We start from the raw sequence: 22425 nt of genomic DNA on the forward strand, positions 1-22425 counted from the left end.
GTTATTTACACAAAAATATCTTTGAATCAGTTTATTGAATTCATAACTATAATAAAAAATGCAAACTCTTTTTGAAAATTATTATGAGTTGACTGCATAATTCTTTTTATTATGTTGAAATATATAAAAATTCAATTTTTACAACGTAGTTCTATGATTACTACTGAATATAATAAGGTTGAATTTTTTATTCAGTCTTTTACATAGAAACCAGCATTTTAAAAACTGTGCATGATCTATTTTACAAAATATACAGATTTCTTTTATAAATATAGCAAATATGAATATATACATTTCAATTCATTATTTTTATGTATTTTCTAAAATTTAAAACATTTAAAAGGTGTACATTTTTCATTTCATTTATAGTAAATTAACAAGAAAAATACAACAAAATAATTAAGAGTTATTATTGCCATTGGGTTTTGAAACCATATGAATGCAATTATACTTATGAATAAAATTCCAAACAAGTACAATAGTACAAATAATCTACAGTTTCATCACAAAACTTTCATATATCACAATTGTTTTAGAGTGAATAAAAAGTACACATAAAATAATGTTTTGCAATACTCTGATATGTTGATACTGATGCATGATTTTGGGTAGCTAATATTTGGTATTTGATAAAACACAATTACATTCTGTGATCTAAGGTAGCTACCATTTTCTGAAATTTTATTTTTGGTAATGTGTTACCTTAAAAATTGTGCATTTAGAACTAAAATTTGAATGAAAAGCACAAAATTCAAAAACTTGAATACTTTCAAATAAAAACCGTGCATCACTTTTAAGCAGAATATATACTTTGTGACAGTGTATAGTTGACAAATATTGATTATAAATGTTTATTGCAAATTTTTATGTGTACATGCGTAAAAGGTTTATAAATTTTTTTCCAAAATCTGGTAAAAATATGAATTAATGCAAAAAATCCATGTAATGAAATTTTTGTTATTGAGCAATATTATTCCTTTTAGTATTTTTGTTTTCGGGCGAGTTATAATTTATCAAGGTAAAAGCATAAAAGAATTTACACTAACTTAGCTATAGATTGCACATAAAAATCACAAGATTAATAAAAAAATATTTTTTGGAATATATAAACTAGCCTAAAAAAAATAATTTTAAATAATTGTATAAATAGTAAATAGAAAAGTTTAAAATTTTTGATGAAGACTCTTTGGTGACTTATTTCTACTTTTGATAACGTAGATCATTTTATTAAAAGTAAAATTACAGTGCACTGATCAATTTATGTGAGTTTAAACAGATGAATGAAAATAATACTGAATCAGTTATGCAAAAATAAACCAAGCACAATAAACATATCCTCAGATCATAGTTTAATAGCATCAAAAATTATTAAAATTTTATCTAGAAATATATTATCTCTTTTTTTTTCCTTCAAATAAACATTTTTTTCTCTTGCTTTTTTTTACTAAGCTACTTATTACAGAAGTAAAAAATTAGTAAGTGGAATAATTCTTTTTTTTTCTTAACAATGTCCAATTATTCCAATGAAATTGTCATGCATGATTAATAGTAAATAAAATGACATTCAAGAAACATACAAAAATATAAAAACAATAAACAAAAAGTGAAACAGTTTTAGCATTTAGGCTCTTCATTACATTAACGCAATGACAATGAATAATAAGAAAATCAACGTCATTAAAAGAGTAACTGCAAAAGTTTTGCAAACGTGTTTCAGAGTTATAAAAAACCTTTTATCAGTTCATAAAATTGTGTTTATATTCCAAAGCTCACAACTAAATGAATAGATAAAAGTGTAGCAACCAGAACCACAAGTATCCAGTCTTTCTTTATTGTGCTTTTATAACTTTGACTGTCTCATTTTATTACAGTTTTTCTGACACAATAAGGTAAATTATATAGGTAAAATAATTTTTAATTCTTAAAGGTGTTGAGATTTTTATAACAAGAAATAAAGCATAGCTCTATTTCAATTAAGTATTATCTGTTTCATTTTGGTTTGAAAGAATAAAAAATTCAAGTGGGAGAAAACTGAATTAATCATTTAAATTTTTGCATTAATATTATAAGGAAAAATTAAAATGACAGACTGTTAATGTATCATTTTTAGAAAATTAGCTGTATTTTCGTAGATTTCTGAAATATAGTAACAGTATAATATTTTCAAAATTGTTTCCTAATTTAAGCAATTAAAAAATTAAGTAAATTAAAGAACGCAAGGAATACATATTTCTTTTTTTCTAATACTTAACAAATTTTTCTTAAAAATAAGCATTTGGATTAAGAAATGTGTTTAGTAAAATATAAATATTTTAAGTATATACCAAGTTTAAGAGAAGAGAAAACTTGTATCAATAAGTAGAAAATATCCTAAAAAATGCAGTAGCTTTAGCATTAAGTATGTATTAATTTTCTTTCTTTTAAAGTAATCTTCGGAAATTTTCTCATATAAGAATAGAATGTACAAAAAGCAAAATTGATAGATGATTAGTAATAAGCACTTGCATTAATTACAAAAAGAATATATTCTTAATAAAGGTGCATCATTTCTCAACTTGGGGTTCAAAACATTCTTTTATGAAATAAAATACTTCCAAACCAGACAAATAACTAGTACTTTGAAATGTAATAAGCACTTGCATTAATTACAAGAAGAATATATTCTTAATAAAGGTGCATCATTTCTCAACTTGGGGTTCAAAACATCCTTTTATGAAATAAAATACTTCCAAACCGGACAAATAACTAGTACTTTGAAATAATTAAACACCAATTATTAATAATTTGACTGCTTGCTTTGTTTTGCAGTTAAAATTTTTTCTATACATATAAGAAAGCAAGATAGTCGCAAGGCTGTTTACACACTTTTTTTGGCTTTTAAGGAGAGTCAGCATTGACGATGTAGAGGAACGATGGAATGGATGATCAAAAAAAGAATAGTGAAATCAGGGCAAATAAAGCCAATCTTTTTCTTTTTGAAGTTATACTTAAAAAAATAATCCAGAAAGTCACATTGCTAGGGGAACTGTTTTTTTATATTTTTCTTTTGGAAATTTAAATTATATGGCAAATTCGTATCAGTTTTGAATTCTATAACTATACATACTTTATGATATGTTAAAAGATCTTTAAGTAATGAGAGTAAAAAATGTAGTACTATCTAAGACACATGGGTATTAGTCTTATTTACATGTCATTGATTGCTGTTAAACTTGTGAAACAAACATTTTTAAGTCAGAATTAAACATATATGAAGATTACAAAGATTAAGAAAAGAATTGCAGTAAAAATCTTAACTTCAAAATAAATAAATAAATACACACAAAAAATTTTTTAAAAAAAAGAAAAATAATCCCTTTCAATAAATATATTTTTGGCAACACACTTTAAAACATAGTACACAACAAACCTCTTGAAAAACCAAATAAATATTTGATAATTTTTACAAAAGAAATATAATAAAAATAAATAAATTTAGAAAAATAAATAGGTACATTTAGGTAAAACTTCTGTAACCCAGACAAACATTACAGCATTTATGATTAGAAAGTTAGATTAAGCATTCAGATTAGTTGATTTAATAAACTTTTTTTTAATTTCAAATGAAAGATATTAATAAGTAAAAAGTTCAACTTTGTGCAGGAATAATAAAATAAAAGGAAATATGCTGCTTAATTAATGAAGATAATATTTCATTATAAACACAGAATTTAAAAACCAAGAGTAGATAACTCAAAATAAATTGGAATGTCTAAAGCCAATACCTGAAAATATGTGGGAAAAAAAACTCATACACAAATTCAGTAATAAAATTTTGATTCACCAATTATCCAAAGCTGTTTTGTTGAATGATTCAAAGCGCCATTTTTGTGTATTTACAGTACTATCACAAGGACTCATGAATATTTCTTTTCGCTCGCCATCGCAGTCCAAACAATGACCACTAATTGGATGGAATAACTGAAGCTCTTCCTATAAAAAAAAAGTTTTTTCGTTTTAATAACAAAAGAAGAATGCACTGTTTGGTAAATTGCAAATACTTTAGATTATTATTTTGCAACTTGAAAACACACAGGAACAAAAATGTGCATCTTCCACTGGAAACAAAAGAACCAGGCCCACAATTTATCCTCCTCATAAAAAAAAGCAGGATATAGCTCTGTTAATTGCTCGTTATTTTGTTCTTTAGAAGGTGAAAAATAAATAATGATAAAAGAAATGGAAAACGGTTTTCTAAGATTGCCAGGTGCTTGGGACAAGAAAGTGCAACTTTCTAGAGAATTGCCCATATTTATTTAGGGAATGATTAGCTTTAAAAAGGTTAAATACGTAACAAGAATATACAAAAGATTAGACCAATTAGAATTTTTTTCATTTTTGAAACAGGTTTGAGATTCAGGCATGTTCCCATAGACCAATGTTTAATAGGGATGATTAGATGACATCAGTGGTTATGCTCTAATTGGAGTGTCCATAAAATGTTTTTTTATATTATTCAATAATCTTCAAGAATGCTTCTGCTAGTCACCAGTGGGCCCAAGCTAACCAGTTCTATTTGAACATACCTATTAACTTGTGTCGGTACCAACAACCTAAATCTAAAGCAGCCATATTGGCAACACTCAAGTCACATTGGTAAACAAAGGAATAATGCTGTTATAGGATAATGACGATGTTTACGGTAAGCCCTGAATCATGGTGGGCAGTAGAGAATTCAGAGGTTACGTTTATTTACTCAAGTTATTTTGGGGAAGCTCAAAGCTCAATCACCTGGAAAAATAATGTGACTGAGAATAAGACTTGACTCGTTACCATCTGGTTTTTATGCATTCACTATACATTATAGGGGAGTAAATAAAAATGCAATATTATACTTACATAATTATACCTCCATTCTTGATTTCCTTGCATTCCATGGCAACTCCATAACACAACTGGAGCATGATTTTCAGAAGATGAAACGTCAAAACAGACTGTTCTTTTCTTAGGTCGAATATCTTTATGCCATGTCAGTTCAAATTGCTAGTAAATATAATACTATGTATATAGTTATGGTTAATAATTAATCAACTTAAACTAATAAGAAAAGATTTGGAATGCTAACTAAACAAATCAAGATAGAATTGAGTGGCATTTTCACTGCTAGGGCCGCTCACAGACTGTGAGTGGCAGTTCGGCTGTTGCAGTGTGTCAACTTGGTATAGCTTGGTAAGGCAAGAGCAAGCAAAAGACGAATATCTCAACAATGAAAAGTTGAAAATATGGAAAACTTTTATGTTGGAGTTATTTTTTAAAAAGCTCTTAACAATGTAGGGTATCGTTTAACTCAGCTTCCGAAATCTTACTACATAATCTTTCAGAAAATAAATAACATTTAGAAACTTTTTCTTTAAAAAACTAGTATGTTGTGGCTATCACGAAACTTTCTTCTATATTTTTCTTTTTTTTTTCTGATCCCTCCCCATGCTTGACGAGGAAGCAATATTCCTAACAAAAACAAAATTACACATGCAAAAACTTGACGACCATCCCAATGTCTGAATTATTGCAAAAGCAAAGCAAAGAGCGAAAATTGAAAGTTATTTTAAAAGCCTTGCTTGAATTAATTACAAATATTTTATTTGTTAACAAACATAAGATGGCAACAGTTAAAAATTTTAAATCATTGAGATAATATTTCCGATCATTTCCATTCAATTAAAATCACGAGATATACGCAGACGACAATCTATTACGATTTATCTTTCTTATTGTTGCATTAATAAAGCTATTTTTATTCAAAAAAAAAAAAAAAATCAACACCTCTTGGAGCGATTGGCGTCAAAATTGAACCAAAGCCTGTTTACATATGGATTCACATATATTCCAAATTTCAACCAGAACGTAGCATTACTTCTTGAGATAGGGCACTCACAATGGAAAAAAAGAACGGGCGATTGCGCTACCCCCCTTTTTAGCTGTTGACACCAAAATAAAATCAGCTCTTATACCCACTAAGGACTACTTGCCGATAAATTTTTCTTTCATTCTGTTCATTATTTCTTGAGATACAGCAGTCACAATTGACGACAAAAAACGTTCTATAGCTCAACCCCCGTTCGAGTTATTGACACCAAATTTGAATCAGCACCTGTTCCTGTTAATGGCAACATATGGACCAAATTTTGTCTGATTCCGCCAGTTACTTCCTGAGGAATAGCAAGCACGCGTAACTCAAAAAAACGTCCCATTGCTCCACCCCCCTTGGAGGAATTTGCGCCAAAAACCAATGGGCACAAGTTCACATAGGGGCACATATGTGTACCAAATTTCGTTCGATTTCATGCGGTAGTTTTTGCTGTAGAGCGGCCACAAAAAACTGGTCACACACAGACGTGACACACACACATACACATACACACACACAGACAGACAGACATTTTCCAAAAATAGTCGAAATGGACTCAGCACACCTCAAAACGTTCGAATCCGTCAAAATTCGAAATTCGAAAATTTGCACGAATCCAATACTTTCTTCTATATATTAGATATAGAAGAAAGTAAAAAAGGTGACCTACTTCCCCCAATTAATTCTAATTTGAATTCCGAAACTTTGAATTCAAATTATGTTTTTCGCAATCACGAGTTGCGACAAGACCCTACTGATTAGAGTTATTGTTTCTAGAAATGGCTCCAACCCCCAAGTCCCTCCTCCTGGGTGGTTACGTGTGTATAATTGTGTGTGTAGGCTTACGTGTGTGCACGTAGGCGTGTGTATGTGTGTAAAGGCGTGCGCGCGTAGGCGACTGTGTATGAGCATGCGTGTGTAGGACATGGACGCCAAAGCCCAGCAAAAGTGGATTCCGGTGGACAGTGCTCAGGACCAGCCGCGCCGCCGCCGGTGGACGGTGGTGCTGCAGCCCTGGTCCAAGCTGAAAAAGGAACCGGAACGTCAAGGACTGTCAAGTGAGAACAATAAGCAATCGTCATTGCTCAAAAAAAAAAAAAAACGTCTTGACTCAAGATCACAAGAGGGAGGCAATTAAAAATATTTTGTCCTTATTTTCAAAATACATTTGCTCATAACAAGTGTGTAGATGTGAAGGTATGTATTTTTCCTTTGAGAAGAGAATTCAGACATTAGAAAGTATTTTGTTAGAGACAAGGAAAGGTAAGAATATAAGATTTTTTTCATATTTGAAAAAACTGGAATATGGATTGTTCACTATTTAACCAAACCAAGTTTTAAAAATTTAAATGCTAATTAGATAACTTTTTTTGTTAGTTTTCTGGGTGATGTGAAGTACAATAAATGCACTTGTATTAATAAACTAAATTACTTAGGGCTAAAATAATTTGAATGCAATTGTGAACTGATTAAATTAGTTTTCTAATTAAAATTAAACACCTAATTTTTCATTTTATATTCCCCCCCCCCCCCACCTCTTGAGTTACATTACTTCATCAAATGAATATTGCATTGCTGTTCAGTTTTGGAATTTAAAAATGTTATAAGTAAATAATTTGTTATTAGAATTGCAATATTTAAAGAATTAACTAAAAACTTGTTAAATTTTTTGTAAATTCTTTAAAGGAATATCATTATATACATTAATTGTACTTTTATCATATTCTGACATTCTGATGCAGATATAAAATAAAAAATGATCTGCAAAATAAACTGACATAAGATTAACTGTATAATCTAAATTGGCAGAAAGAAATGCTAAAGAATAATGTGTTAATACAAGCACATGCTACCTGTGGATCCTGTAGATTATACCCCAGAAAATATGATATAATTCTTCATTATCTGAAATGTAAGATTTTCTTTTCTTAAAAAATGTTAAGTATTTTCTCCCAAAACTAAGAAATAGTCTGTAGACCTCCGCAAGAATTTGCAATGCATGACTATTTCTGCTAGTGGGCTCTTTAGATACATTATATTATCTAACAAAGCACTGAATAATTATTTAGATTATATGAATAAAATACAGTGAAACTTCAATAAGTCAAAGTTTTAGAGAATGCTAAAAAAAATGAGTTACTGAAAATTCAGCTTATTGAATACGGAAATAAAACGATAGAATAAAATAAAATAGCACCACTGAAACTCATAAAACTTGTAATATGAGCAAAAAAGTGATAGAATAATGTATCAAAGATAATATTGTCGCTTCAAAGCAGCAGTAGAATATCTTACTGTTATTCCTGCTATTAAATGTCTTACTGTTGCTCTGAGTTGACAATATATACTTGATTATTTTTATGTGCAATATGATTCTATAAATTAAAGAGTTAGTACAGGTTAAAAAACAAATTTATCATTTTATGTAAGATATAACAACTTGTACTTATCAAAAAAAAAAAAAAAAAGATCTTAAAAAATATGTTATCAAACATTGCAGTGAGCAAAGCTTTGTTCTTTCATTAAATAGTCCTCGGACATCAAAGGGAGTTGGTGAACATTCGAATGGGATTCTATAAAAACGTACAATACATCTGCTGCTTTTCTTACACCGCCAATCAAAACATATTTTTTTCAATGTGATTTTTAAAATTATGGAAAACACATTAAACTTTAAAATAAAATTTTCTTTTTCTTTCCTGTGCCACAATCGAATTAACTCATTTTTTCTTCGTAGCTTAACATTTTCAATTTTCTCTTAGCCTACTTTAATATGCTATTCCAAAGGTTCAGGAATCAATGAAACAGCACCAGAAACACTCGCTTTCAATAACAATGACAGAAAAAAGCTGATCTTAGAAATACCAGCAGCTTCGTAGAACACTGCGAAATCCCAAAAATTGCTCTTCCATCTAGTAGCCCCCCCCCCCTTTGGGCTAAAAAATCAAATTGTTCCATAATCCCGAATATACGCAGCCTTTCTTATATTTTTTCTATCCCATTTTTGGGCTGAACTATATCAGAGCTTTGGTTTCATCCATGAGCAGGTTTTTCTTTTCTACCGAAATAAATGTAGTAAACAATTTAAAGCAAAAAGGAAAAAAAAATCATGCAAATTATACGTAAAAATAATCGGTGTCAGAGATTTATCAGATCTACTTTACCTAAATGCCTTTGATGCAATGCAATGGCACCAATTTTTTTCTTTTAGTTCATACTTTTTGCTAGCAAAGAAACTGTAACGACAGTCATAAAATAAAATTTGACTTATCGAATATTTTGATTTAACGAAATTTGGCTTATCGAAAATAAACAACATTAATTCTCCATTCAGTTAGACAGGAATAAAGATTCACTTCGTCTTATCAAAGTTTTCAGTTCATCGAAGTTCGACTTACCAAAGTTTCACTCTACATTAAAAACAATTAAACTTACTTGTTCACCACCTTGAGATGCCTGATCTTTTATGCATTTTTCAAGGCCAAATCTATCATTTTGATTACGAAATCTTGTATCAATGCACAAATTGCTCTCAACATTTCTTATCTAAACAGAAAATTTAAATTATGAAAGAATATTACTTAGCTACAAAAAAACACAACAAAAAGATTGCCAACATACAAAAAAGATAACTAAAGATGTTTCCAAAAATGTTTTTGTTTCAACTAAACCACTATATACACTGCATAAACCACAGAATACATACCAGGCGTGAATTCGTAAATTTTCCAGAACCAAAATGTCAATAAAGAACTAGTGATGTGCCGGATCGTTAAAAAAGTAGATCCGTGGATACGGATCATTAGTGTCAAAATCCGCGGATACAGATACGGATCTAAGAAAATTTTTTTTTACCCAATTCATTTATCTAAGTGTAAAATTTGTTACGGAAGGTATTCCCGTCAGAAAAATGGCAGTTTCTTCAAAAAATGTCAACTGCGACAAAAATATAATCAAAACTATGATTTACTCTTTAAAGAAATCTTTGTTAAAATTGAGGGAGAGTTGGAAGGAATGGGTCAGCGCTGCATTAATGCTTAGATGGAATGTGAAAAATTATTTCTAGCTTACTCTGTAGATGTAGGATACAGGAGCAAGAGTGTAAAGCTGCTACTGGACAGGCTAGAAATAATTTTTCCCATTTTATTTCAGCATAAATGCAGCGCTGACCACCGAACTTCTCCGACCGACGAAATACAGAGCTGGGAACACCTTTACAAACAGTAAATAGAGAATTTAATTTCACTTTTTTTAAAGGATGCCGAGAAAAAAAAAAAAGAAGAACAACAGAAGTCCCAAATCAATAACAAAAACTAATATTAAAAATTAAAAAAACAAAACATGTCCCAGAGAGCTGACCTCATATTAAAATGAACTTTGCGGGTCAGAACACACATTTGTTAACAAATATGAACTGACAGCAGGTAAAAATTTTAAATCATTGAGCTTTTTCTCCTTATCTTCCGACTATGAAATCGCTACCAATCACGCGTATAAAAATTTAAAATTGCATTCAAAATTTACTAAACAAGATTATAGCTCCTACTGTATATAAGTTGGAAGTTTCAAATAAATATCAAACACAGAACACTTCGTTCTTTCAATTAGGACCAACATTTTTAACGTACAGGTAAATTTTTACTACCATAATTGTGAAAAACGTTAAATCGGTTTTTAATTAATATCTCCGGTAATTAAAGTTCTACAAAAACGAGGCCAAGCTTAAGAACACTTTTGATCAAGTCACCTTTTGAACGAAAAATGAATTATCAAACTCGGTTCATCTGTTTAGGAGCTACGGTGCCACAAAAAGACACGCTGATACCCTTTTAAAACTTCCTTTTTGCAACGGAAAGGGGGGGTGGGTACAAATTGGCTTCTGAAATGATACCTTATAAATTAAATAGGGAATAAAACCTAATTTAAACAGAATTTAAGAGTCTTTTATTTAAATATTTAAAAAATTTTAGAATAGAAATGATACGTTTAAGATCCGTCAAAAAAGTAACGGATATGGATACAGATCTTTATTTTCCCTCGGATATCCGGAACATCACTATAAAGAACAGCCTAATCCTGAGTCGTGACCAATTGCATGTGAAAATGAATTCATTTTTCCAGAAAGCCCAAACAGTGCATTGCAGCACCAAATCACCCGTTACATATATATCTTAGGAACTTTGGCAAAAGTCACATTATTTTACAAACCCTAACTCTGCAGTATTCAAAAGAAAATTCTTTTGGGGGTTGAACTTACTTTAGGATTAAGGGGTTGTCCACAAATGATGTAACGCCTTGAGGGGAAGGGAATTCCTGAAATTGTGACAAGGGGAGGGAGGGGGTCAGAAGAAGTGTTTTGTTACACATTTTGGTTGAAATAAAAGTATTTTTAACAATACATTCTTGTAATATAGCATGACATGTGATGGGAGGTGTGGGGTGAAATGTGACACATTATGACAAAGGGTAGGAGGAAGAGGTCAAATATGTTGAAGAAAAGTGTGACATCATTTATGGACAGCCCCTAATACTTATTGCAAAACATTAATTGAATACTGCATTTGCATGAAAAGTGCATTTAAGTTGTAACGGTTACAATGCTTGAGCAAATTTTCTTTTGTTTTAAGACAAGTCTTAAATAATATTTTTTATTAATGTTTTGTATGTATAAATTCTAATTTATAATACCTCCCCAGAAGCAAAATTTGGTGGTTCGATAGGTGGGTATTTCTTTGGTTGATCAAATGCAATTTCCTCCATGAACCACTTGAAAGGCTTGCACTGGAGTCGCTCTCTCAAAGCTTTCTGCTGGGTAAGATCTCCTGGATCGAGCTCACGATAATGGGGCCTTCTCAAGTACAAGTATTCTTTATACTCATCCATCCACACTTCAGCAACTCTTTTATAATTCTATATTTGAAATAAAATGGAAAGACATAGAATTCATTTAATGAAGTTTAATTAGCTTAAAAATAAATAAGTAAAAACATAAAAACTTTTAAATAACATACATATTTATTGTTTTCCCCTCCCCCAAGAAAAATATTCTAGTTGTATGATTGATGAGTGGAAGTCCAGTTAAACAAACTATGAAATTACTAAGACATAGTTATATAAAATGGTTATTGAATTTCAGATACATCATTTTTATAGTTTGAAGTGTAATTTACTTTATAGTTATGAATTACTTTCAATTGAGAATGTTAACTGAATTTTATATATCATCGCCTCAGAGCAACAGTAGGATATTTCAGCGTTATTCCTGGGATTAGATGTCTTAATATTGCTCTGACACGATGATATGTTACAGTTAAAATATAATTCAGTTATATCATAGAATAACTAGGTATTTTATAAAATAACTAGACAAGTCAGTTAAAGTACATAATCAATGAAATATTTCTTACTTTACCTAGTTATTCTAATATATAAAATATGTAAACATTTTTACAGATTATGCAGATAAAACATGTTTCACTTACCCTGCCTACAAAATCACCTATTCCAGGATTTGGGAATGGTGCAAACTTTCTATATATATGTCCAATTCTGGAACATGGCGCATCCACCATTTTGCCACCACATTGCCAAATTTTAAAAGACAGCTCATATTGTTCTCCTCCCCAAACATCCAGCCCTTCATCATAACCGCCTAATTCCCAGAAGAAAGATTTATCCATTGCAAATAAGCCTCCGGCCATAACAGGACTCCTACATTGGTATCAGTAAATCATTAAATAACTATGAAAATAACCAAAAAAAAAAAGCAATAACAACAACAAACAAATAAGAATAAGAAACATTAATTTTTAGATGTAATACACCAGACAGTCCGGTTAGGCAGCAGTTTTGTTGCTATTGAAACTCCTCTGTCAGGGATCGTGAATAACTGAGCTGGAGGCAGATGTCATCTCATTGAAGCTGAGAGTAAACAAACTGGTAGATAAAGTCAATTTATCTAAGGAGCGAGTATCCACAGCATAGTGAGGTTTGACTCGTGAATTGAAGGCAAAGCTTGGGTATTTAGTAGTAAGTTATCACTCCTAAGCCAAGGCTAAGGCCAGAACTACATGCAATATACCAGACAGCCTAGTTATCACATCCTGACACTGCAGTTTTGTTCTGGTACATTGCATTTAGTTCTGCTTTAGCCCTGGTTTAAGGGTGGTAACTTACTGCTCAACTTACTCAAGCTTTGCCTTCAATTCACCAAACTGCACCATGCTGCGGACACTTGCTGGTTAGATAAATTCACTTCATCTACCAGTTTGTTGGCACAATCAGCTTCAATGCGATCTGCTTCCAGCTTGGTTATTCACAATTCCTGACTGAGAAGTTCAAATAAGAGGGAAACTGCAGTCTCAGGATGTAATATTGGCTGTTTGGTATATTGCATGTAGTTCTGTCTTAGCCCTGGCTTAGGGGCGATAACTTACTGCTAAATTAAGGTTTAGTATTGTTAATACAGGCACAATTAAGATGAAAACTAAAATGCAGAATTTGTCATAGATGTAAGCAAAATAGTTTTAAATCTACTGAGAAGTAACAGCTAAAAGTTTTTATTGTAGATAGAAACAGAAGATATTTGCATTTTCCATAACTATGAATATGTGTCATCCTTATTCAAAAAGTAACAAATTGGGAAACAAAATGGATCATATCAGATAAACTATTTTAAAAAATCATATTAGATAGGTGATTTTGTACTCCATTTTGCAAGATCACGATTAATGAAACTTATATTCATGTGTACATTGCATAAGATCAACTCAATTAAGATAATTCTAGAACATTTTTGAAGGCAGATTTAGATCAAAATTAATCTAAATGACAGTCACATTTTATATTTTTTACAGTAAAAATCCAGAATTCAACATCATGCCACAGTTAATAGGGTTAAATATAAAAATGGCCCATTCACTCATTTACAAAAGTAAATTCATTCAAAAAAAAAAAAAAAAGAGCAAATCTAATCAAGCTAAAGCTCAGTTCAGTAAAATGACTAATATCAGAATCAATTAAGAAATTTTTTGCACTTTACAGTTTATAGCAGGAAAACTCATTATATTTGAGATTGATTCAGATATATATATTTAATGCTATCTTTTATATATGGAGTAAAAAAATATCTGAAACAAATAAAAAGATTTATGTGCAACAGGGATACTTCCTTAATATTCTCAAAAAAGAAAAATAAAAGAAATATAAAATTTCTTTGGCTGGGATTGTTTTGTTTTGAACTACAATAGAACTACAAAAATAAAATTCAATTATAAGTATACTCATGATAGTTTTGAAAATTACGCAGGAGCATTATTTAATGACCCCCTCTCCATGAAACATTAGCTAAAGGTTGCAATATAATGAATCTATGTAAACAAATTAAGCAATATTTCAAAACACTATGTTTCAAATAATCAATGTTTTATCATTAATGAAATGATTTAACTAATGCTCAGGATAATGAATATCAATACTTTGCATCTTTGATATGTAAATAATAACAAATCTTGAAAATACAAAACAAAATTTATTACTTGAAAGGTTCAGCCGGGTGCTTGAGATCACTGGGAAGTAAAGGAAGTCGTTTATAATATAATTCCCAATCAAAAGAGCCCCTTGCACCTTCATCTTGAGCTCTGTATGCAAAAGTTTCATAATCAATAACATCAATGAAAGGACACACCACAGTTTTTCTGTCTTCAGCAATTGGTTCTAGAAAAATAAATAAATGTAAGTACAGATAATGTTGAATGAAAATTTTCATAAAGAATGAATAACAGAGCACATAATACACGATTTAACTATCTGATTTCATTTGAATATCAGACTAAGAAATAATGGTCGCAAAATATTCTCAAACATCAGGAATAAACTAAACAGCTTATTACAATGTTCCCAATTTGTGCAACACTAGTCCCATCTCTCTTTACTATAATGTTAAAATGAGTACTATTCCCCTTATTTTTTTTACGGGTATTGGTTTTCTTCCCATTTTAATTACAGTTGAGCTTGGTTAATGGGAAATGCCAAAAATTCAGGACTACGTTTGTATTAGACAGAATATCGTTGCCTCAGAGCAACAGTAAGATATCTTAGTGTTATTTCTGGGATTAGATATCTTACCGTTTGCTCTGAGGCGTTGATATGCAATGAACATGAATAAGCAAAATTGCAAAGAAGAAAAAGAAAGAAATGCATATTAATAATTTAAAAACATTCTACTGCTTCACACATTTCAAATACACACATTGCAATACAATTAGTAGTACATTGAAATCATAAGATAAATAAATACCTTTGTGCTGAACAGTAAAGTAAGACAGTAAAGTAAGTTTTTTTTTTTTTTTTAATCTATCGTCCTTTGTTTATTTTTACCTTTTTGTCTTGATTGACACCCCCCCCCCCCAATTTTCTTCTATTTATCTTTATTTTTCCTTTTTCCGAATATTTTTTGTTTCTGTTTATTTTATTTCATGGTTTTCCATTCAGCTTTTCCTTTCTTGTGGTTCACGGTTACTGACAATTTCTTTTCTTTTGTTTAAGCTTCGGCTTAATCTTTGTCCAAATGAATTCTTTCTTTCTGGGTTCGAACCTAAGAGAAAGCTCTTGGCCTTTGCTTGCATTCCTATTGGTTCCTGATCGGTTTATAACGTTGTCATTGGTGTTTGGCTAATCTGCTGTTTTTATCTTTTAAGCTGCATGCTTATCTGCTCTTGGCTTTTGTCGGATGTCTTTTCATCCATAAGCTCATTATTTTTTTGCATTGAAAAAGGTGTTCCCTGTAACGCCGAAACACGTGTCTGCTGTAATTTACAAATTTGTGCTTCTACTTACGTTGTTTTGTCTTACTTTATTGAAATCATGTTAACTTATTTATTTAAATTCAACACTTCTGAAAAAATATCACTTTTATTTAGTTGATTTATAGGCTTATTAAACTTTATCATTTGAATATCTTAGTGTAAAACAATCAGTGCCACTTTTACATTGACATTTTACGTCCAAATCTCAAAAAATTGTATTTATATCGTAATTCCCAATAAAAGGTACAGTTTAATCTTCAAGCAAATTGAAATGACTACAGGTAAGTGGGTGTCTAAGGTTCATTCTGAAAAAAAAAAAAAAAAAGATTTTACATACGCTTCTCAATGCCTTTTTGGCTTTTTACAACCACGTATAATGCTAAATAATTAAAAAAGAAAGAAAATTCAAGTATTTTACTGCCACGAAAATTTTCAACCAAAGACCAGAAATTTTTGTTCTTTGTGGAAAGCTTAACTTTAATGCACATATTATGGGTTTGATTTTTAGCAAAATTAAATAGCAAATCAAACTTCACTAACAAAATCTTACTAAGAAAGTTTAACTGTATTGCAGTATCAAATTCACAATGCCAAAATGAATGTTTACCACACTTTCATTTAATGTGTTTGGAGAGTCTCCGCCCTGAAATGCAAATTAGGAGAATCAACGTCATACGCTGTGAACTGGATAAAAGCGCGAGTTGCGCTATGTGTGGTCGTCTTCAGTTCGTTCATAGACCAGGCAGTATTCGAGTGGACTGTTTCGAGGCATTTCCTACAAGCCGCTATTTGCGCATAATCCATAGGTCGCTGGTGCATAATCGGCCCTTCTACTTTAGTTCGGGAAAAGTCAACCTCAACAGTATTCTTCATACCACGGACTGGAACTACCGGAAAGTAACCCTTTCATTTACTCTTTATAACGTCCAAGGACTATGATTTTGTATGAACAACCTTAATTTAAAGCATTATATTCACTCAATGATTCCGTTATATTATCTTCAGTTGTTTGCTAGCCAAGAAGCGGCATTTGTACATAATGTAAATAAAAGAAGAATTATTTTAAATAAGATGTTCTCTGTATCAGTTTAAACGTTACCTAAATTGAACGGAAAGCATCGTCCATCAGATGGTCCGTCGAGCTGGATGACCTTCTTGGTTAGTAGCAAACTGATTTTTTGAAAATTCAAGTATTAAAACTGCTTTAATCTGTTAATATGGCCAAAAAACTGCAAGTAGCTCAAGCTAAGTTTAAGTTACATTTTGCTAAATGACTTTATTGCTAAACCAAATACAGATATCTTTCTATACGAAAATTTATTGCCGGAATTAGAAGACACGGAAAATATTTTAAACAACGTTATTTTAGAAGTAATGCAAAATGAATCCGAAGAAGAGACCGATGATTACGAGAATTTTAGTAAAGCTAAAATATTAATTCATAGCATTAAAAGTCAAATTCAAAGAATACTTTCAGATCTTAAACCAACGGAAGAAAGTGTTAATCGAACAGTTAGTCAAACGGTAGAACCCAAACCTAATTTAAAACTGCCGAAATTCAATTTGCCCACATTTGACGGGGATATTCAAAACTGGATAAGTTTTAAGCAAGTTTTTACCTCAGCTATAGGTTCAAACAAAGAATTAAACAATTGTCAAAAATTGCAATATTTAAATGCTGCTGTATCGGGAAACGCACACAGATTAATTAAAGGTTTTCCTGTTGTTGAAGCAAATTACGCTCAAGCATGGGAAACACTTTCAAACCGCTATGATAATAAGCGAGAACTTGCATATTCCTTATGCACAAAGATATTCAACATTAAGTCGGGTAAAATGTCTTCAAAATTTCTACATGAAATGATAGACTGTTGCAATGAATCGGTGCGCAATTTGAGCACTTTAGGTTTGAAACTGAACAAACTATCAGAAATTATACTAATACATTTCCTTCAGAAACGCTTAGACGAAAACATAAGAAGACAGTGGGAGTTAACTTTAAAAAGTGACGAGTTTCCTTCTTATCAGAAATTCATGCAATTCTTAGAATTAAATGCTAGAAGTTTACACTCATCAAAAGATTCTTACGCGAAGGAAGAAAAATCTAAAGCTCAAACGCTTACTTATACTAACACAACATCTAATAAAGCTGCATTAGCAAAAGCCATTAATTGCACATACTGCAACTCTAATCATACGATATTTAGATGTCCAAAGTTTTCGGGATTGAACTTTTGGGATAGACTAGAATTCGTTAAAAAACACAAACTGTGTTTTAATTGTTTAAGAGAAAATCACGATGTTTACAATTGTAAAGTAACAATGCATTGCAGAGTATGTTCAAGAAAGCATCATACTTTACTGCATTGTCAGTCGAATAAATCTAGTACTCAAGAAACGGAATTAAACTCTAAGAAAGAAAATTCCTATTGTGACCTATCACAAACTGTGCAACAGGATTCTAATGCGGTATCTCTTTCGGGTACCAATAACTCTGAGAAAACACTATTAACCACAGCCATGATTAAAGTAAAAGATGTTATGGGTGGTTATCAGGACTGTAGAGCTCTTATCGACTGTGGGTCTCAAAATTCTCTAATATCAGAAGATTGTTTTAAGCAGTTGGGTCTTAATTCAGCTACTTGTAATTGCACCATAAAAGGAATAGGAAATTCAATCACAAGTCAATCGTGTAAAATGGCAAAATTAGAATTCACACCCTATTTCAATTCAAATAAATTCTTTATGGATGCATTGGTTGTTAAAAACCTAACAATGGATTTACCCAACTGCAATATGACTAATGTAAACTGGCCTCATCTTAAAAATTTAAAACTAGCAGATCCGCAGTTCCACATTTCCAGACCAGTAGACGTAATAATCGGTGCTGATGTTTTTCTAGACCTGATAGAAGGTGAACAAATAAAAAACAAACATAATGCTCCGGGTGCATTAGATTCTAAATTGGGTTGGTTGCTGATGGGAAAGGTTTCAGCATATTCTCCAAAATCTAAAAGTTACACATTTCATCATGATGTAAATCAAGAATTGGATTTAACCCTCCAAAAGTTCTGGGAGTTGGATTCAATTCCAAAAGAAGACAAGGACACTTTAAACAGCGAAGAAATTACATGCGAACAATTCTATGAAAACACATCTAAACGGGATATTAGTGGAAAATATACAGTAAAGTTACCTTTTAAAAAGGAAATCGACTTGGGTGAGTCCAAGACTAAAGCAGCTTCGAGGTTTCTATCTCAAGAAAAGAAATTTGAATAAGACAAACTTCTTGCTGAACGGTACAAGGGTTTTATGCAAGGATACATTGCTTTAAATCACATGGAGTTAGTACCCGAAAATGAAAAGATAAATTCTAAATCTTTTTACATGCCTCATCATGGTGTTATTCGAGAGCATGTTGTTTGATGCTTCTGCAAAATCGTCAGAAAACATATCCCTAAACGATTTTCTACACAAGGGTCCTAAACTTCGGTTAGATTTAAATTTTATTCTAATGAATTTCAGAACTCATTCAATCGCACTAACCGCAAATATTGAGAAAATGTTTAGAATGATAACAGTTTCTAAGGAAGATTGCGACTTATAAAGAATTATTTGGCGAACAGATTCAACTAGTGAAATCAAAGATTACAGGCTTTTAACAGTCACATACGGCACTGCATGTGCACCTTATTTAGCAGAAAAGACTATTCAGCAACTTGCTGCAGATGAGCAGTCTTTATTCCCTAAAGCTGCGGAAATCGTAAAACAGATTTCTATATGGATGATCTACTTACAGGCGCGGATTCAACATCAGAGGCTCGAAATATCGTCCTTGAAATGAATGAATTAATGAAAAAAGGTGGGTTTACTTTGCGTAAGTGGTTATCAAATGATCCGAAGGTAATAGAATTCCTGCCCAAAGACTTAGAAGCGACTATTTATCCTAAGGAATTGGGGGAAGAACACTCTATTAAGGTACTGGGTATTGAGTGGGATCCTATCAGATTACTTTAGAATACAAATCAAGCCACCAAGCGAAGTAAAGAATAAACAACAATTACTTTCCAATATCTCTAAAATTTATGATCCACTAGGATTTCTAGCTCCAACAACCCTACTAGCAAAACTTTTAATTCAAGAACTGTGGTCCGAAAAAATAGGCTGGGACGAAAATTTACCAGAACATATTATGAGCAAATGGAAAAAAATTCGCATCGGAACTTATGCATTTGAAAGAAATTCAAATCCCGCGAAGTTTGAAAGATAAATGTTCAATTTCAAAATCCGTTGAAATTCATGCATTTTGTGATGCGTCTCAAAAAGCTTACTCAGCAGTAATTTATTTACGCTTCCGTTTGAAAAACGGTGAAATTAAAATCAGTTTTCTAGTAGCAAAAACTAGAGTTGTTCCTTTAAAGAAAAATTACTTTACCGAGATTAGAACTTTGTTCTGCAGTATTATTGAGTCGTTTGTATAAAGCATTAAGAATCGACTCTTGATTGTAACAGATTTTGATTACTTTTATACAGACTCGCAAATCGTTTTAGACTGGATGAAATCGGAATCGCGTAGATAGAAAGTATTTGTCGCAAATTGAGTATCGGAAATTCAAAAACTAACCCCGGTTGAAAATTGGTTTCATATGTTACGAAAGGAAGTAAATTATTTTCCAAAAGTGTTGGCAACCTTAATTTGCATTAGGTTTTTCATTCGTTCATTCCTTCTTGCAACGAGATCGCGTCAGCAGAATATGCAAATTGCCGGTAGCATTTAAGCTCCCGGCACTTTGCTTCATTCTCTTCTCTTTCAATTTCAACCCAAGTCAGACTTGGTTGTTTCTTTCGGCAGCTCAGTTGAGTCTGTCCGTTTTTGCCGATAGTTTCGGCTTACTGCTCTTGATATGAATATCATAGCTCATTATGTTTAACGTTTCATACTTTGACTTAGAATGTTAGATCCAGAAGTCATTTAAAGTATTATGAGCAACTTAATAATGTAAAGAGCGTATTCTCAATATTTCCTTTAACATGTCATTGTATATATCATAGCCATAATAAACAAGTTACTTTTTAACTTTGGCTCTTCATGAAGTTGCACAAGATAAATATGCTTTTTCAAGAAGTATCATACGTCCTGGTTGAGCTTCCACTTAAAGTTAATAAGCTGAGCACTTTTAAAAGCTCACAGTTTAACAAATCGGTTATGGGCCGTTTGCCCAACCTGACGAGATGGTATGCGTAAATTCTTAAATTTTTTTTCAACATCGAACGTGATACAGAAGTCTATCAGACGGCGGGCCAGATAAATTTTTTGCTCAACATGGAAATCTCGAAATTAAATAGGGAAAATTATTCCACATGGCTAAACGATATGAAAGCCTTGTTAATGAGCAAAAATTGCTGGAGATTAGTTACCGAAGTTGAAAAAGAGCCAGGTAAAGATTCACCGCAAACTTCAGACTTTTGTAAACGCAGAGACAAAGCATATAGTTTAATCTATTTGCACATTTCTGATGAATACAAGAATTTGATAAATCAGATTGATGATCCTTCTCAAGCATGGAAGAAATTAGAACTGCATTTCCGACCAGACTCTCGTGCACGAATTATTGATTTGACAGACCAGTTTTTCAATTGTCACATTGAGTTAGGTGAAGAGGTTGATATCTATGCAAGTCGACTAAAAACTCTTATCAAACAGTTAGAGGATTTGGGAAAACCCATCCCGTCATATTATCAGTCTTTCCAGTTGATTCGTTACTTGCCTGCTGAATTTGGGCAGATTGTACAGTCAATTTACAGATGGAAAGAAGATGAATTTACGTTTGATAAAATTTTGACTGAATTACTTGCTGAAGAATCTCGTTTAAAATTAGTGCAAAAGGACTCGGAATCATCGGCTATAGCTTTTCAAACTTCCATTAAAGCGGGACAGAAAAATAAAATAAAATGTAGTTTTTGCGGGAAATGCGGCCATACGAAAGCGAAATGCTTCAAAAGAAAGAAGCAAGAATCGAATTTTGTTTGCAGTGTCAACTCCACAGAAGAAGTATCCAATGACTGGTACGTGGACTGTGCGTCGACCCATCATTGTTGCAATGACCTAAGACTCTTTGTGCATTATATTCCAAATAATGCATCCAGCCTTACAACAGCAATTAAAGGGCCAAGCTGTCCGGTTGAAGGAACTGGTAGAATTGTGCTACTTTTGGACTCTAAAGGTAATAAAGACAAATTAGTTTTAAATAATGTTCTTTATTCTCCAAACTTACGGAGAAATCTTTTGTCTGGTTCACAATTAGATAAAAATGGTTATTCATTTGAATGTAAAAATGGAGTTTTAAATGTAAAATCTAAAGATCAAAGTAGAATTATAATATCTGCAAAATGAAAAGACGGGCTTTATTCTTTCTTGCCCAAATACCCTAGAAGCGTAAATGCAAAAACTAAAAATAATAAAATCTATAAATGTAAAAATGTAAAGGAACTTAACAGTTTTAAAGAACGCGAAACTGATGATTTATCGGCGAAGCCGAAAAATCAGATTCTTTTTTCTGAAAATGATGTAAAAGTAGAGTCTAAGTCCGGAAATTCTAATTCTAGTCAGAACTCCAACTCCGGCGATTTAAAATCTAAATCTAATAGTGTTTTTTCTAGTAGAAAATTTGACAACAATTTAAATGTATGGCATCAACGTTTTTGTCACATTAATTTTAAATATATTGTTAA

At 31.5% G+C, this 22425-nt stretch overlaps 1 protein-coding gene across 1 annotated transcript in view; it reads right to left on the reverse strand.

Moving 5' to 3' along the window:
* Positions 1 to 68: 68 nt before the first annotated feature.
* LOC129221574 (putative polypeptide N-acetylgalactosaminyltransferase 10) overlaps positions 69 to 22425 on the reverse strand; it is a 48308-nt gene continuing 25951 nt past the window's right edge. The window contains exons 5-10 of the mRNA XM_054856078.1: positions 14425 to 14602; positions 12370 to 12598; positions 11576 to 11797; positions 9323 to 9433; positions 4879 to 5022; positions 69 to 3972 (exon numbers count right to left, since the gene is read on the reverse strand). Coding sequence (XP_054712053.1) covers positions 3820 to 3972; positions 4879 to 5022; positions 9323 to 9433; positions 11576 to 11797; positions 12370 to 12598; positions 14425 to 14602 — 1037 coding nt within the window. The 3' untranslated portion in view covers positions 69 to 3819. The remainder of the gene's footprint in view (positions 3973 to 4878; positions 5023 to 9322; positions 9434 to 11575; positions 11798 to 12369; positions 12599 to 14424; positions 14603 to 22425) is intronic.

The sequence above is a fragment of the Uloborus diversus genome, chromosome 4 (assembly GCF_026930045.1).
Source record: "Uloborus diversus isolate 005 chromosome 4, Udiv.v.3.1, whole genome shotgun sequence".
Classification (NCBI taxonomy): Eukaryota; Metazoa; Arthropoda; class Arachnida; order Araneae; family Uloboridae; genus Uloborus; species Uloborus diversus.